We start from the raw sequence: 14453 nt of genomic DNA on the forward strand, positions 1-14453 counted from the left end.
AACATTTTTTTCAGGATAGTAAATTTTATTCTGTATTCAAATATGTAATAAAGTTAAAAATTGACGCGCTAAGGTCTTATAAATATCGGAAATTTGTACAGAAATTAAAAGTATCAGTTCCTCATCCTCGTATCAACGCTGATAATGAGTAATATTTTAATCTAACGCGTGCTGTTGTCACCAATAAATAAATCTTATGAAATATTCCTAAAGTGATAAGAGATTTATCTTGTTGTTTATCAAGTAGTTTTAGGGTGTTCTTTTTCAAACGTTGCGTCATTGTCATCCCCCATATTTGAAAGGTCTTCCGACTGGTCCTTCGCGCTTGGGTCCCAAGGTTGAACTTCAGCCGTCCACAGAAAACCCGCTGCCCAGCTACCCAATATGGCCAGACCAGACGTTAGATAAAAAACATAATGCCATTTAGAACTGATATCGATTCCCTAGGCCGAGATAAGAGACATTGTTTTTTGATTTCTTTATCGTGATTAGTAAGATTTCATTAGGATTAGTCAATTACCTTAATTCCAAGAATAAATCCAGCTATTAAGGGAGATATGAAACCGCCGATGGAACAAAACGTGCTACCAAAGCCGTAAATTGAACCGGACAAAGTTGGGGCCATGTCCATAGGGAGGACACAATCGCTGCTGTTTGCGAGACCTTGGAAACCGCTGCTTAGTGTTAAGAAGACTAATACCATGGTGGCGTCGCAACCACTTAGAGTCACTGCGATCAGGGATATGGACGAACCCAGAAGAGCTACTTATCGAAAAAAAATTTACTTCTTGACTTGGATGCGAGAATTGATTGTAATTACCTGTGCACTCCATTAACTTTCGGACGTTTGTCTTGCTTAATCTTCGACTTGACAGTAGGTAATCGGATATGAATCCTCCTGATATTGAGAAGCCCATCCAAACTATGTTTATCATGGCATTAACAAGACCATTCTGTAACATTATTTACGACGTCAAGGAACGAGTGATAAGCTAGTTTGGTTAAAGGGGTAGATCACCTTTTGAATCGGAAAATGCAAAACTTGATCAAGATAATTGGGTAGCAGTGTCAATCGCGTATAAAAGATCCACGAAGATGTGGCCCATGCAAAGGTCGCTGCCCATACTGGTATTGAAGTCAAAACTGCCCTCCATGGAAACTTTAGGCTTTTCTAAACGAACCACTAATTAATTTAATATTTGTTATGGTCAACGCAAAGACAACTACCTTGGATTGGGTTGGTGGAATATTTTCAACCAGAAACGCCCGTTCCTTGAGTGAAATTCTTGGATGACTTACTGGATCATTCGCCGTGAGACTTAACCAAAGAATAGTCCACAAACAACCAGCAGCACCGAACATATAAAAGACGGATGGCCAGCCTCCTAAAAAATCTTTTTGTTGACAAAGCCAACCCGTCACGGGCATAGCGAGAATCATTCCCAGTGACGCGCCGGATGTACTTAGGACAAAAAATCGACTTCGATCGTTGGGTGGAATCCATCGGTTTAATATCGCCGATATTCCTGGGTAAACACAAGCCTAAATCGGACTATTATTTTTAAATTGGGTGAAGCCTACGTACTTGCGTCACTCCACACAATACGCGTAAAGCTACGAGGGCCACAACCCCAATTTCGGCCGAGATTGGAACCAAACATGTCAGCAAAGAACCCAAAAATATTCCTCCACCTATCAGCCACTTGGGACCAAAGACATCGACTAATCTCCCAGCTATAATTAAAGCGCAGGCGTAACCGTAGAAAAAACATCCCAAAATGATGCCTTGCGTTTCGGATTTCCAAACGAACTTGCCCTTTAGTTGTTAAGTTTATTTTACTATAGACCTTTCCATTAATTTCAGAAGAGAAGCAAACACAACAGGGATGGGGTAGGTCACCTTCTTGGGTTGTTTCCCTCGCGCCAAGAAGCACCTTAAGAGGCAGCCCACGTGTAGTCAACTCGGGCTCCGTCTGGCGTTGCTTCTTAACACGAGGGAAATACCCTTAGATGGTGGTCTCCCGCCTATGTATTGGTTTCTCTCAAGTAATTGATGGAATGGTCTATTCGCTTTTGGAGGCCATGTCAGAAACAGACCTCGATCGTGTCGTCGAGTTCATCTCTAGTTGAGTTACTCATAGGACAAGCGCTGGTGTCCACGTCTGAAGGTCCGGATTTATTAAAACACCACGAATCAGTTGGTACAGAGCAATCGCCTTCGAGTTCGCGTAAAGCCGTTTTATTTACCATGGCCACTATTGTCAAACTCATCACGGTTCGAATAGAATATGAGACGCATGTCGCCGTGAAAATTAACATAACCAAGACATACCGAGCCGGGATGTAGCAACGGCAATTATTTAGTTCTATTTGTGAACACGGTTATTGTACCTATGTATTTTCATAATATCGGAAATTCGATATGTTATTTATTTACTTACTTGTATTTCTCCCTTGTGTTGTTTGTCTTACGACCGCAACGGTGTCTTCCTCTACCTCGGGCATTTCGTACATTAACGGGAGAAAGCTAGTGAAGTCATAGAGCGAAGTTTAGAGGCCGAATAAAATGTTATTGCAACGATAATGTTATCTGTTAAAAAAATTACGCTAAGATATGCAGGAAATTAGGCTATACTCCCCCTTATATTTTTAATTTGCCGACTTGTAATTTAAAAAACCTCCTCGTATATTTGTCAGACTCATAATGAATTTTCGTAGGCGGTTTTATGAACCTCGATGCTTCTACGTCTTTTTATTGTGGCAACTACATTTACAGCTGCACTATAAACCCAGGCTTTTGACTGGCGATATAAATGAACATAATACATCTGCGTTTATTTATGAAGTTTTTGGTTTTTATATATTAGGACACTTTATTAACAATCCTTACTGAATCATCCTTGTTTTACGCTTTATTTCATATCCACAACTGGAAATGTTTTACAAAACGTGTTTATTTCACCGTTTATATTCTTGTGACCAACAGACAGACAGAAAGACAAAGTGTATTGAGTGTTTTTATTGCACTTAAATATACAAGTAGGGTAAGATCTAATATTTTTCGTATGGTTCATTGACGACTAAATGGTCGTCATCACAACCGCAACTGTCGTGACAGTGGTGTTCATCCGGATGAACTTTGACACTAGGGTCCCAGGGTTGAACTTCAGCTGACCATAAAGTTAATGCGGAAATGGTACCCAAAACGCAGAGAGCGGAAGTTAAGTAAAAGATGTAGTGCCATTGGTTGGTTAGAGTGACGCTCTGTGGCCATGGGTGAAGGGTTAGTGATGGTAACTTTGCTACTCACTAAGGTTAAAGGTACTGCTTATAACTTACATTCATGCCTAATATGAAACCAACCACGGAAGGACACAAGAAAGTAGCAATTGAGTTGAAAGTATTCGCCAGTCCAAATATGGTTGCTTTTTAGGGATATTTTGGGGTTAGTAAATGAGTATTGGAAAATAAATATGATTTTAAATGTACCCGAAAATGTTGGTGCATAATCCATTCCCAGGACGGAATCGCTATTATTTGCAAAGCCTTGCATGCCACCACTTAGAGTTAAGAAGGAAATAACAGCCACGTGATTGCACCCGCTCAATGTCACCAACATTAAAGACCCAGATGAGCCAAGTTGAGCGAGGGTTTCAAATATTTTGCGAGTGTTTGTTTTGCTAATTTTTTTGTTGTTTATTACGTAATCGGCAACGAACGAACCACCGATTGAGAATAACGGTGGTGCAATGTTGATTACGGCGTTAATTAAACCGTTCTTGTTAAAAACACAAATTAGAACGTGTATAACAAACATTTTTTTTAATTTACTTTACCTCCTGTATCGGAAAATGTAAGACTTGATCGAGGTAATTGGACATTTCAGTTATTCTTACGGCAGCAATGAAGGAAATTGTAAACCAACTGAAAATATGCGACCATACAAGGCCGGAAGTTAGAACAGCCATCCATGGAAAATGTGCTTTTTTCTAATGGTTTCAGAAATTTTATAAATTATCTAAAAAAAATCAACATTTGGTTGATCCTAACCGCTGAGTCCCGGACAGCTGGAACGTTTTCTAGGATGTATTTCCTCTCTTGGAACGTTATTCGAGGATGTTCCCTAGGATCGTTTGAGGACAGAAGCATCCATAAGATGGACCAAAGGACACCAGTCGCACCTTTGAATCAGGATTCACAAAATCGTCATTTAGTTTTCCGGTAAGAATTGGGTCTTTACCAAATAAGTAGAAGACTGAAGGCCAACCACCGGCGAAGGCAGTTTGCTCGCATAGGAACCCAACCAATGGCATGGTTATGACGATACCAACACTCGCTCCAGCGTTGCAGAAACAAAACATCCTTGTACGTTCTTGAACCGGAGCCCACCGATTTAGAAGAGAAATTATACCAGGATACAGACAACCCTGTTAAGATAATGTTATACATAATGCTTTCTGTTGCTACGGGCTACCCAAGTACCTTACTTGAGTCATTCCTGTTAAAACGCGTAAAAACACCAGAGCAACTACACCCAGTGGCGCGACTAAGGGAACCAAACTTGTGCAAACGGACCCAAACAAGACCCCACCGCCAATTAACCATTTTGGACCCAGGAGATCGCATAATCGTCCACTTAATAGTTGTGTCGAAGCGTAGCCATAGAAGAAACTACCCAAGATTATTCCTTGAGTTTCGGACTTCCAGACAAAACTTCCCTACATAAACGTTCTTGTCAATTTGTAAATAATGGCGCATTGTATTAAGATTACTTACCCCGTCGGAAGTAAGGGTTGAATTGTCACTACCAATTGGAATGGGACACGCTGAATCGTCAAAGACAACATTGCTTCCACCAGTTATTGTTGCATTTGAACACCATGAGTCTGATGGTACCGAACAGTCCCCATCTAACTCACGTATCTTCGTTTTGTTAATCATGGCGACGATGGTCAAGTTTATGTCCGTTCGTAATGTGTACGAGACACATGTCCCCAAAAATAACAAGAGAACCAGGACGAATCGGACTGGGATATAACATGTTTCTACAAGTCGAGTTTTTTTTTTAAATTAAAGATAATAAGTTCTTATAGGTAACTTTAGTTTCGAATGTACCTTTGGAGGACTCATGGGACTTAATGGTACTGGTACTGTCGCAACTCTTTTCAAACTGCGACCTTAGTTGTGACATGTTCGCGGGTCACTTCTTTACCATTAAAGAACGACGATTCTATCAGTTTCAAGGCGTTTCTCCGTCTTTTGCTGTTTAATTGTTATCTTTATCAGCGGGATTAATATATCTAATTTTGAATTTGATATATTTCATATCTGAATAGTATTCTTCTATTTGATAAAGTTTAAATTTATGTTGTAAGTAAAAATACGGTATATTGGCTTTTGGGGCTTATAAATGATGCGATTTAGACTGGTGATGTAAATTAACATAAAACATCCGCCTTTATTTGCATGTTTAAGTTACGTTGCCATATGACAGTTTTTGGTTATCGTACCTGTACATTCTTGGTTTTTATATCGTTAACAACGGACAGAAAGACTAAGTTTATTGAATGTATTTTATTGCACTTAAATATACAAGTAGGGTAAGATCTAATATTTTTCGTGATGTTCGTTGACGACTAAATGATCGTCATCACAACCGCAACTGTCGTGACAGAGGTGTTCATCCTGGTGAACTTTGACACTAGGGTCCCAGGGTTGAACTTCAGCTGACCATAACGTCAATGCGGAAATGGTACCCAAAACGCAGAGAGCGGAAGTTAAGTAAAAGATGTAGTGCCATTGGTTGGTTAGAGTGACGCCCTGTGGTTATGGGTGAAGGGTTAGTGATGGTAACTTTGCTACTAACTAAAGTTAAAGGTACTGCCTAGAACCTACATTCATGCCTAATATGAAACCAACCACGGAAGGACACAAGAAAGTACCAATTGAGTTGAAAGTGTTCGCCAGTCCAAATATGGATCCTTTTTGGGGATATTTTGGGGTTAGTAAATGAGTATTGGGAAAATAAAGATGATTTTAAATGTACCTGAAAATGTTGGTGCATAATCCATTCCCAAGACAGCATCGCCATTATTGGCCAAGCCTTGCATGCCACCACTTAGGGTTAATAGAGAGATGACAGCCACGTGATTGCACCCACTTAAGGTCACCAACATTAAAAACCCGGATGCGCCAAGTTGAGCCAGAGTTTCGAATAGTTTACGAGTGTTTGTTTTGCTCATTTTATTGTTGTTTATTACGTAATCGGCAATGTATGAGCCACCGACTGAGGATAACGCTGGAGCGAGGTTGATTATGGCGTTAATTAACCCGTTCTTGTTTAAAACATTAATTAGAATGTTTATAATAAACACGAGGGGATTTAATTTACCTGTTGTATGGGAAAATGTAAGACTTGATCGAGGTAATTGGGCATTTCAGTTATCCTCATTGCAAAAATGAAGGAACTTGTAACCCAAGTGAAAATATGCGACCATACACGGACGGATGTTAGAACAGTCATCCATGGAAAATCTGGTTTTTTCTAATAGTTTAAATTCATTATAAATTGCCTAAAAATCAACATCTGGTTGATACTAACCGCTGAGTCCCGGACAGATGGAACGTTTTCTAGGATGTATTTCCTTTCTTGGAACGTTATTCGAGGATGTTCCTTGGGATCATTTGAGGACAGAAGCATCCATAAGATGGACCAAATAGCACCAGTCGCACCTATGAATCAGAATTGAAGAATGGGTCATTTTAGTCATCCGGGACGAATTTGGTCCTTACCAAATAAATAGAAGACGGCTGGCCAACCACCGGCGAAGGCAGTTTGCTCGCATAAGAACCCAACCAATGGCATGGTTATGATGATACCAACACTCGCTCCAGCGTTGCAGATACAATACATTCGTGTACGTTCTTGAACCGGAACCCACCGATTTAGAAGAGAAACTATACCAGGATACAGACAACCCTGTCGAGATAATGTTATACATAATGCGTTCTGTTGCTATGGGTTACCCAAGTACCTTACTTGAGTCATTCCCGTTAAAACGCGTAAGAAAACCAGAGCAACTACACCAAGTGGCGCGACTAAAGGCACTAAACTTGTGCAAATGGACCCAAACAAGACTCCTCCACCAATTAACCATTTTGGACCAAGGAGATCGCATAATCGTCCACTTAATAGTTGTGTCGAAGCGTAGCCGTAGAAGAAACTACCCAAGATTATTCCTTGAGTTTCGGACTTCCAGACAAAACTTCCCTACATAAAGTTATATACTTATCAATTTGTAAATAATGGCGCATTATATTAAGGTTACTTACCTCTTCGGAAGTAAGGGTTGAATTGTCACTGCCAACTGGAATGGGGCAAGCTGAATCGTCAAAGACACCCTTGCCATTGCCACTACCAGTCGTTGTTGCATTCAAACACCATGAGTCTGATGGTACCGAACAGTCCCCTTCTAACTCGCGTATCTTCGTTTTGTTGATCATCGCGACGATGGTCAAGTTTATGTCCGTTCTTAATGTGTACGAGACACATGTCCCCAAAAATAACAAGAGAACCAGGACGAAACGGACTGGGATATAACATGATTCTACAAGTGGAGTGTTTTTAAAAATATTAAAGATATTAGTTCTTATAGATAACTCATAGTTTCGCAAATACCTTTGGAGGACTCTTGGGACTTCGTGGTACTCGTACTCTCGTAACTCTTTTCAAACTGGGATCTTAGTTGTGACATGATGGCGGGTCACTTCCTTACCATTTAAGAACGACGATCTTACGATTCTATCAGTTTCAAGGCGTTTCGCCATCTGTTGCTATTAAATATTATCTTTATCAGCTGGGTTAATATATCTGATTTGGAATTTGATTATGAAAAATACAATATAAACCATATCTGAGGTTTTTTTTTTTTTTGATAAACTTTGAATTTATGTTCAGGGTTGAATGATTATGATGACGTTTCGTCATTGGCTTATATAATATAATTAGTAGTGATGTTTGGAATCATCAGTTTTGTTTTGGGCCTTAAAACAACGAGACTTTAAGAATATCCCTTTAAACGCAACTTGCACCTATTTCCAGTTATAACAAGTTGGGAAAACCAAAATATTACCTCTCCGTGTCAAGAAGATTATATAAACTTAAAGTATCCAATGAAAACGTTATTATGTTTCTGAGTTGGGGTTTCCCATTTTTGTTGTTGTTTTGAAAAATATATCGCAATGCACGGGCCTTGATAGATATAGGAGGCAATGAATGAAATATATCACAATGCACGGGCCTTGATAGATATAAGAGGCAATGAAGGAAATATATCGCATGCACGGGCCTTGGTAGATATAGGAGGCAATGATAATCTCTCTCTTTGCACCAGAGGTTTATCTTTAATATTTAAATAAATATAATTATTTTTAATTATTTTAATCTTCAATAATTAACATTAATAATAGTTAAATCGTTTAAAATAAAGTTATACCTATTATCTTCTCAAACTTTGCTAATATTGACGTTTAAAGTGAAGGGTACCCCTCTTGCCCGCTTTTTTCAAATTTGGGGTATATATACGATTCGTTTCCATTATAATAGTAAGGAAAAAGCGCAATTGCGAAAACCTTTGGTGGCGATCCCACCTTAGGGAGGCTAGACGTTTCTCGTAACCCTAGCTGATCGCCGCGTATATCCTAAAACCAAACGATGATAATGGAGTAGAAGCCAATGATACAGATTGGTGTCTATGTGGAATAGACGGAAGACCAGTGGATGGTGGTGTTAGAAGCCAGTGTAAGTGCAGACTGGTGTCAATGTGGGATTGACAAAGAGCAGAAGATGGTGGTGATTAGAAGCCAGTAAGAACAGACTGGTGTCCGTGTGGGATGGACAAAGACCAGAAGATGGTGGTGTGAGAACTCAAGTAGAGGAGCCATTTCCGTGACTGTGAAAGCAGTTCGGAAATGGCGAACACGTTTGCTCCGATACGCAAACTGCGAACGCGGTCACGTGGGTGTAACAACGGACAGACAGACAGACACACAGACAGACACACAGACACACACACAGACACACACACAGACAGACACACACACAGACACGGCCGTTACAGAACCTCTCCTGGACTACGTCACACGGAGAGGTAAAAAGGCGAAAGAAAACCAGTTTAAACTAACTGCATAAATCATTTTTGTGTCGATGTAAAGATGACCCTCTTTTTCTCTCCAAATTTGTTTCCTTTCCTCTGATTTTGGAATCATCTCAACATGACGACGGAAATGAGATTTTGCATAAATTATCTAAAACAAATTCAATAATTGAAAATATTATTATAGGTTATTACACTTTTATTGGCAGTTTTTTGGGAAAACAAACAAAAAACCTCTTAAATTAGAAGAAAAGGTAATAATTATCGGTTATTACTTTTTTCAATTTTTTTAAAAAAAATCTTATATTTGAAAAAGAAAAATAATTCAAATTTCGCGATTTTTTTTTTTTAATTCTTTTCAAATTTATAATTATCATCCTCATCATTAGAGGGGTGTCGTGTTGTTATAAAATTTTGTATCAATTTTCTTACAACTAAAGGAGTATTTTTTAATCAACGGTGATTAAGTCAAATTTTAATAAAATTGGGTTTAGTCATTATAACCCAATTACAAAGCAACTAAAGTTAAAAATGATTTTTGATTTTTTTTTTGTAATTTCAAAATAACGTTTTAACACGACTGCTTGTTTTTTACCAAAAAAAAATCAAAGAGTTCCATAACCCGCTTTTTCTGGGTGCTGCTTTTCTTTTAAGCAGGTTTTTATAAACCCACTGAATTTTAACTTCAATATTTTAAAATTTTTCTGGTCTTTTTATAATCTCCCGAGTTTTTCTCTCGCTGCTTAAATATGACGAAACATTTTTCTCAATGAATGCAAAAAAATATTACTCTTAAATAAGGGGTGTGCGATACTAGTTTAGTATCTTCATGGACTAATTAGTCCGTAATATCTCATAAGGTCTCTTTATACTTTAAGCGAAAAGTTATTAAGTTCCCTTCTATTTATTATTAATTTTTGGATTGTCACACCATTTAGTTCATCGGTCACAATTTCACCTTCACACGAGTGTCACAATTCACATATTTTTAATTACACAAAGAGGGTTTTGTAATATCATTGTTCATCCTCTCTTTTTTAAAAAAGTTTTGTTTGTATTTCTGTACATGAGCGTGTTTTGCGAGGGGGAAAGGGGATATTGGGAATTCAAAGGTCATGACCCGAGGCCACTGACTAGGCCTGAATTGATGGTAATAGTTCAACGGGTTTTACCGTCGCGGCGATTGGCGAGGCCGCGGCTGGTTCAAGTTGAACGACTGGTACTACCGGTTGAGGAGCCGGTTGGGGTTGGGGTGGTTGCGCGGCAACGGGTTGCGCGGGAGCAATTTGCACTACCGGTTGTTGAGGGATGATTGGTAAAATCGGCGCCGCGCTTACCGGAGTTCTGACGATGAACTCGCTGGTTGAAAAGGTTGTAATTGTAGTTGGATATGTACTCGTGCTGGTTACCGTCCGGAATTTGGTGCTAAAGGCGTTGTATATTAACGTGTAGATTTTGGTGCTGTAGCTCGTCCCCGTTGTGACCGTCGTGTAGCTCGAAGTGATTGTTGAAGTCTTTTGAGGTTGGATCGTTGGGATTGGCACCAATTGCGTGTTGCCAATTAGCTGTTGGAGCTGTTGTTGTTGCTGAAGAGCCTATTTCAAAATAATAGTCTCGTGAGAAAAGACTCTTTATGTTTCGCTAAATGAAAGTGATTGTACTTGAGTATTGATGTAGGGCTCAACAGTTGTCGTGTAGGACGTCACCACCTTCTCAGTAGTGGAGATGGGTTCCGAGACGGTACGAAACCTTGTCTGTCGTCCGTCGTACAGACGAAACACCCTCGTGCTGTACACAGTTTCAGTTGTCGTGTACTCTGAGGATTTCGTTATTGTGGAGTATTGGGTAACCTAGTGCAAACCCACGGGGGGCAACCCAAAATTAGTAAAACCACTTTAATATATATTTAATTTAATTTGTCAACTTACTTGTCGATTCAATTGGTGTAATCCCAAATAAACGGCTGCTAAAGGATTTTGGGACAATGCCGCGCTTAGAGACAATAGGGGGTTATTGCCGTATTGGTCTAAATGCATGGTACCCGAATTAGCCAACTGCAAATATGGGGAGTTTAATCCACCGGAATTCTGCAAGTTTATTAATTGCTGTTGTTGTTGGGCCTGTCTTTGTTGTTGTTGTTGCTGCTGTTGCGGGGATGGCGTTTGCAGAAGCAATTGTTGCTGGGGAGACGGTGGTAAAGGTACCGCTCCTTGCAATAAAGCTGTTTGGTAATTTTGGTTAGAATCTAGGGTTGGAAGTGGGTCGACACCGTCGGTTTCCTCTCCGAAGTCGTCGTAAGGTGGCATGGTCTTGTACGCGGTAATTATCTTTCTAATGATGAAGTTTTCGGTAACTGTATGGCTGGTGGTCGTGTCACCATCTACGACGGGTACCACGGATGTCCTCCATACGCGTTCCGTGGTCGAGTAGGTCCTGGAGATAGTTATAAGGTCGGTTCGTTTGTTTCTGAAGGCCGGGAAATGGGTTGGTGTGGTTTTTGTGTTCCAAAAGTGTGGTTGGTTGGTTTGTGGATGGGACGTGGGACAGAAAGGGGTGCCGAGAGAAAAAATACCACGAAAGAAGGGTCGAGGGTCAAGGTAATGGGGGTGGTGATTGTGGTTTGGGTAAAACAAAATCCGTTTAGTTTCGTCGTCTCCGATTTTTTTCAGTTAATACACAAAGGCGGCGATGCAGAAATGTTTGCGAACATGCAAAAGCGATAAGACAACTACGGGAGAGAGGATGTACTTTGGGAGATAGAGGGGTCTGGGATATTACCACAAATCATGCTTTGATAGGTGATGGTTGTAAGCGTGGGGTTGAAAAGGATGGTGAAACGTAAAAGGTAATTTCGAAATTGACGTTTCACCATCCTTTTCTTATGGCTTTCATAAAAATTAATTAAAAAAATATTTAGGCTTAATAAATCTACGATTTAAGCCGAGGAGATGTGGTTCCTCGGGCTTGGAATTTTGGATACCAAGATGGTTTCTGCAACTACCGCTACGAAGCTAAAAATCCCCCACTGTTAATTATTAAACCAGGACTGAAAAATACAATGGCGTTGTAAACAATGGTAAAAAAATTAAATAAAACATCGAAAGCGCGAGATATAAAGCTTAATTTATAAAAATAAATATAAACCATCTTATGGCCTACTTGATACCCGTGTCTTACCTTGATATGATAAGTGGTGGGGTTTCTTCACCGATTGGTCCCGCTCCGGAACCGGGAACTGGGTTTGGTGGGGTTGTGGCCGCGATTAAAGCGTCGTTAGCAGCCGCTTCCGTAGGGTCAATGATTTGTCTTTGAAGTGCGATGTTGTTAGAATCGACTTCCGAAGCTTCACTACCCGATTTGGGTACTGAGGTTGTGATAGTAATGGTTCGAACAGACTTCCTGCGGCCAACGTGTATGGTAATGATGCTGGTAATGGTGGACTTCTCGAAGACTACGTTGTTGGGGTCAATGTTAGCCGCGTCGAGTTTACTTTGATCACTTTCATTTTCGTGTTCGTCGAAGGGATTTTTGTTGTGGTGATCTTCTTCGCTAGCGGCCCCGATTTGTTCAGGGCGAATGGTCAGTTTGACTTTGAATCGGTTCAATCGGACCTAGATTAACCATTTAGTTATTGTTTTTGATAAAATGTTTCCCTAATTGAACTGGCTTACAGTTTGGCTTTGTCTCCTCGGTAGTTGGTATCTAAGTCTTGCTGAACTGTTGGTTTGGTTGCGCCTAGCGTTGTTTAAATTGACTAAAGTGTTTTCATCTTCGATGACGCTTGTTGGAGTAACTCTTTCGTGTTTGTTAATAAATCTGCGCGTGCTGATTCCCACGCTTTCCAATGATTGGGTGGCGACGCTGCTGGCCCTTTGGTTGCTCTCGCCATTGGGTACTCTGAAAGATGATTGAAGGACGGTATTGGCCGTAATTCCGTCATCGCCTCGTCGTAAATTATTGGCTAAGTTTTTATTGTCCGTTCGGGTTCTGGGGAAAGTACTGGTGCTTGTTGTAACCTATAAAATTATTCATTAAGCCTACCCAATTCTTGTTAAAATAATTGGCGTTGTTTATTAAGTACTTGGTTATTTTTCTCTTTATTAGCATCGGCTCTGCTGGCCACGAAACTATTTTGAGAAGACGTCCGACTGACTGTTGACTTTGGAGTACTTGGGGACGGTTGGATTCTCCTGGTGAATGCGGAAGTCGCGGGTGGAGATGAAACGACAGGTTTGACGCTTGGTTTTGAGCCTCCAATTACTCTTGAAGTACTTTGCAATATTTGGGCGTATTTTCCATCGATGTACGTCCCAATTACTTTAGTCTCGTGTATGGTAGTCGTGCCCTTGTCAACGTTAGTTCCTCCGAGGACAGTAACCAAACCAGTTGGGTACTGACCGCCTCCGGTTGTGCTCGTCTGGCGAGCTGATCCTAGAATTTTAAAGTTATTTAAGTACTTTAAGTATTTTGGATAAGGGTTAGATTTGGGGGAGTTACCGGTGAAGGCTACTGAAGGTTGAGCAATTGGCTCCGTTTTGGAAGGCTTAATCGTTGGCTGTGATGTGGTGGTCGGTTGAACCTTAGACTTTATCAAGAAGACATTTTCGGAGGATGGGATTACCGCGTTGAAATCCTTTAGGGTTTCAATGCGCCCTTCATCCTTTTTCTCGCTGACCCCGGATGTCTTTTTGATCAGGAATGGATCCTAGATAAGAAATATTTCGTTAAACGTGTTTCCTCACAATTTATTCGAACAAAAACAAACCCTACTTGATTATTTTGGCTGAACTCATTGTCCTGTATGTTATTGGGTTGTCCCTCTGGAGCTCTTGTCGTAGACGGTGTTCCCGCATCCAGTTGGGCCCTACTCGGTTCCACCGATGGGGCTTCGGACGCCGGGGTAAACACGATTACCGTTCCATCAACCGTTGTTCGAAAGTTGAGGAATCCGCGGACAGTCACCGTGGGTAATGCCACTAAGGCTTCGGGTCCACTTTCCGCGAAATCCAAGTCTCTTTTGGCTCCTTCTGGGATGTAGACTGGAGAGGCTTGGCTTTGGGCTTTTGTACCGCTAATGTTGCAGAGTACTGATGGGTAAAAGAAATGGATAGAATGTTTTGATTAATTATACGTATTTTCAACAGCTTTTCATCATCCGAGTTCCCTAAATTTCTACTAGAACTTCTATGAAATTGGTGAGTGAAATGAATAATGTTTTAGGCATGCAGTTTTGTTTGTGTGATAATAAGATTGTTGGCGTTTTGTGGGTTTGTACCGTCTCATCTACATTTCCCTAAC

At 40.4% G+C, this 14453-nt stretch overlaps 5 protein-coding genes across 6 annotated transcripts in view; all 5 read right to left on the bottom strand.

Moving 5' to 3' along the window:
- Positions 1–7: 7 nt before the first annotated feature.
- LOC149676965 (putative inorganic phosphate cotransporter) lies at positions 8–2505 on the bottom strand. The gene is made up of 6 exons (XM_089838577.1): positions 2442–2505; positions 2098–2366; positions 1586–1816; positions 1182–1542; positions 521–762; positions 8–443 (listed from the first exon to the last, which is right to left on the bottom strand). The coding sequence occupies exons 1-6, from the start codon at positions 2503–2505 to the stop codon at positions 240–242; spliced, it is 1371 nt and encodes a 456-aa protein (XP_089694703.1). The 3' UTR covers positions 8–239.
- A 546-nt stretch (positions 2506–3051) lies between these two features.
- LOC149676966 (putative inorganic phosphate cotransporter) lies at positions 3052–3968 on the bottom strand. The gene is made up of 4 exons (XM_089838505.1): positions 3837–3968; positions 3490–3778; positions 3340–3425; positions 3052–3264 (listed from the first exon to the last, which is right to left on the bottom strand). Exons 1-4 carry the CDS (start codon positions 3966–3968, stop codon positions 3052–3054), a joined length of 720 nt encoding a protein of 239 aa, XP_089694631.1.
- An 81-nt stretch (positions 3969–4049) lies between these two features.
- On the bottom strand, positions 4050–5192 carry LOC149676967 (sialin-like). Its single transcript, XM_089838504.1, has 4 exons — positions 5116–5192; positions 4777–5045; positions 4488–4718; positions 4050–4427 (listed from the first exon to the last, which is right to left on the bottom strand). Exons 1-4 carry the CDS (start codon positions 5189–5191, stop codon positions 4107–4109), a joined length of 897 nt encoding a protein of 298 aa, XP_089694630.1. The 5' UTR covers position 5192; the 3' UTR covers positions 4050–4106.
- Positions 5193–5555: 363 nt separating this feature from the next.
- On the bottom strand, positions 5556–7934 carry LOC149676968 (putative inorganic phosphate cotransporter). Its single transcript, XM_089838506.1, has 9 exons — positions 7679–7934; positions 7333–7607; positions 7040–7270; positions 6793–6979; positions 6602–6732; positions 6392–6544; positions 6047–6335; positions 5896–5981; positions 5556–5820 (listed from the first exon to the last, which is right to left on the bottom strand). Exons 1-9 carry the CDS (start codon positions 7752–7754, stop codon positions 5608–5610), a joined length of 1641 nt encoding a protein of 546 aa, XP_089694632.1. The 5' UTR covers positions 7755–7934; the 3' UTR covers positions 5556–5607.
- Positions 7935–9760: 1826 nt separating this feature from the next.
- The window catches only part of LOC149676969 (uncharacterized), a 46821-nt gene continuing 42128 nt past the window's right edge, over positions 9761–14453 (bottom strand). Inside the window, exons 2-9 of one of the 2 annotated variants that reach the window (XM_089837904.1) lie at positions 13926–14242; positions 13653–13860; positions 13237–13586; positions 12827–13171; positions 12333–12766; positions 11084–11621; positions 10817–11005; positions 9761–10750 (exon numbers count right to left, since the gene is read on the bottom strand). In XM_089837904.1, coding sequence (XP_089694030.1) covers positions 10289–10750; positions 10817–11005; positions 11084–11621; positions 12333–12766; positions 12827–13171; positions 13237–13586; positions 13653–13860; positions 13926–14242 — 2843 coding nt within the window. In that variant the 3' untranslated portion in view covers positions 9761–10288. The remainder of the gene's footprint in view (positions 10751–10816; positions 11006–11083; positions 11622–12332; positions 12767–12826; positions 13172–13236; positions 13587–13652; positions 13861–13925; positions 14243–14453) is intronic. The other variant, XM_089837905.1, reaches the window with a different exon arrangement.

This window comes from Phalangium opilio, unplaced genomic scaffold (genome assembly GCF_054372755.1).
Source record: "Phalangium opilio isolate 3A_F unplaced genomic scaffold, DU_Popi_V2 ptg000045l_1, whole genome shotgun sequence".
Classification (NCBI taxonomy): Eukaryota; Metazoa; Arthropoda; class Arachnida; order Opiliones; family Phalangiidae; genus Phalangium; species Phalangium opilio.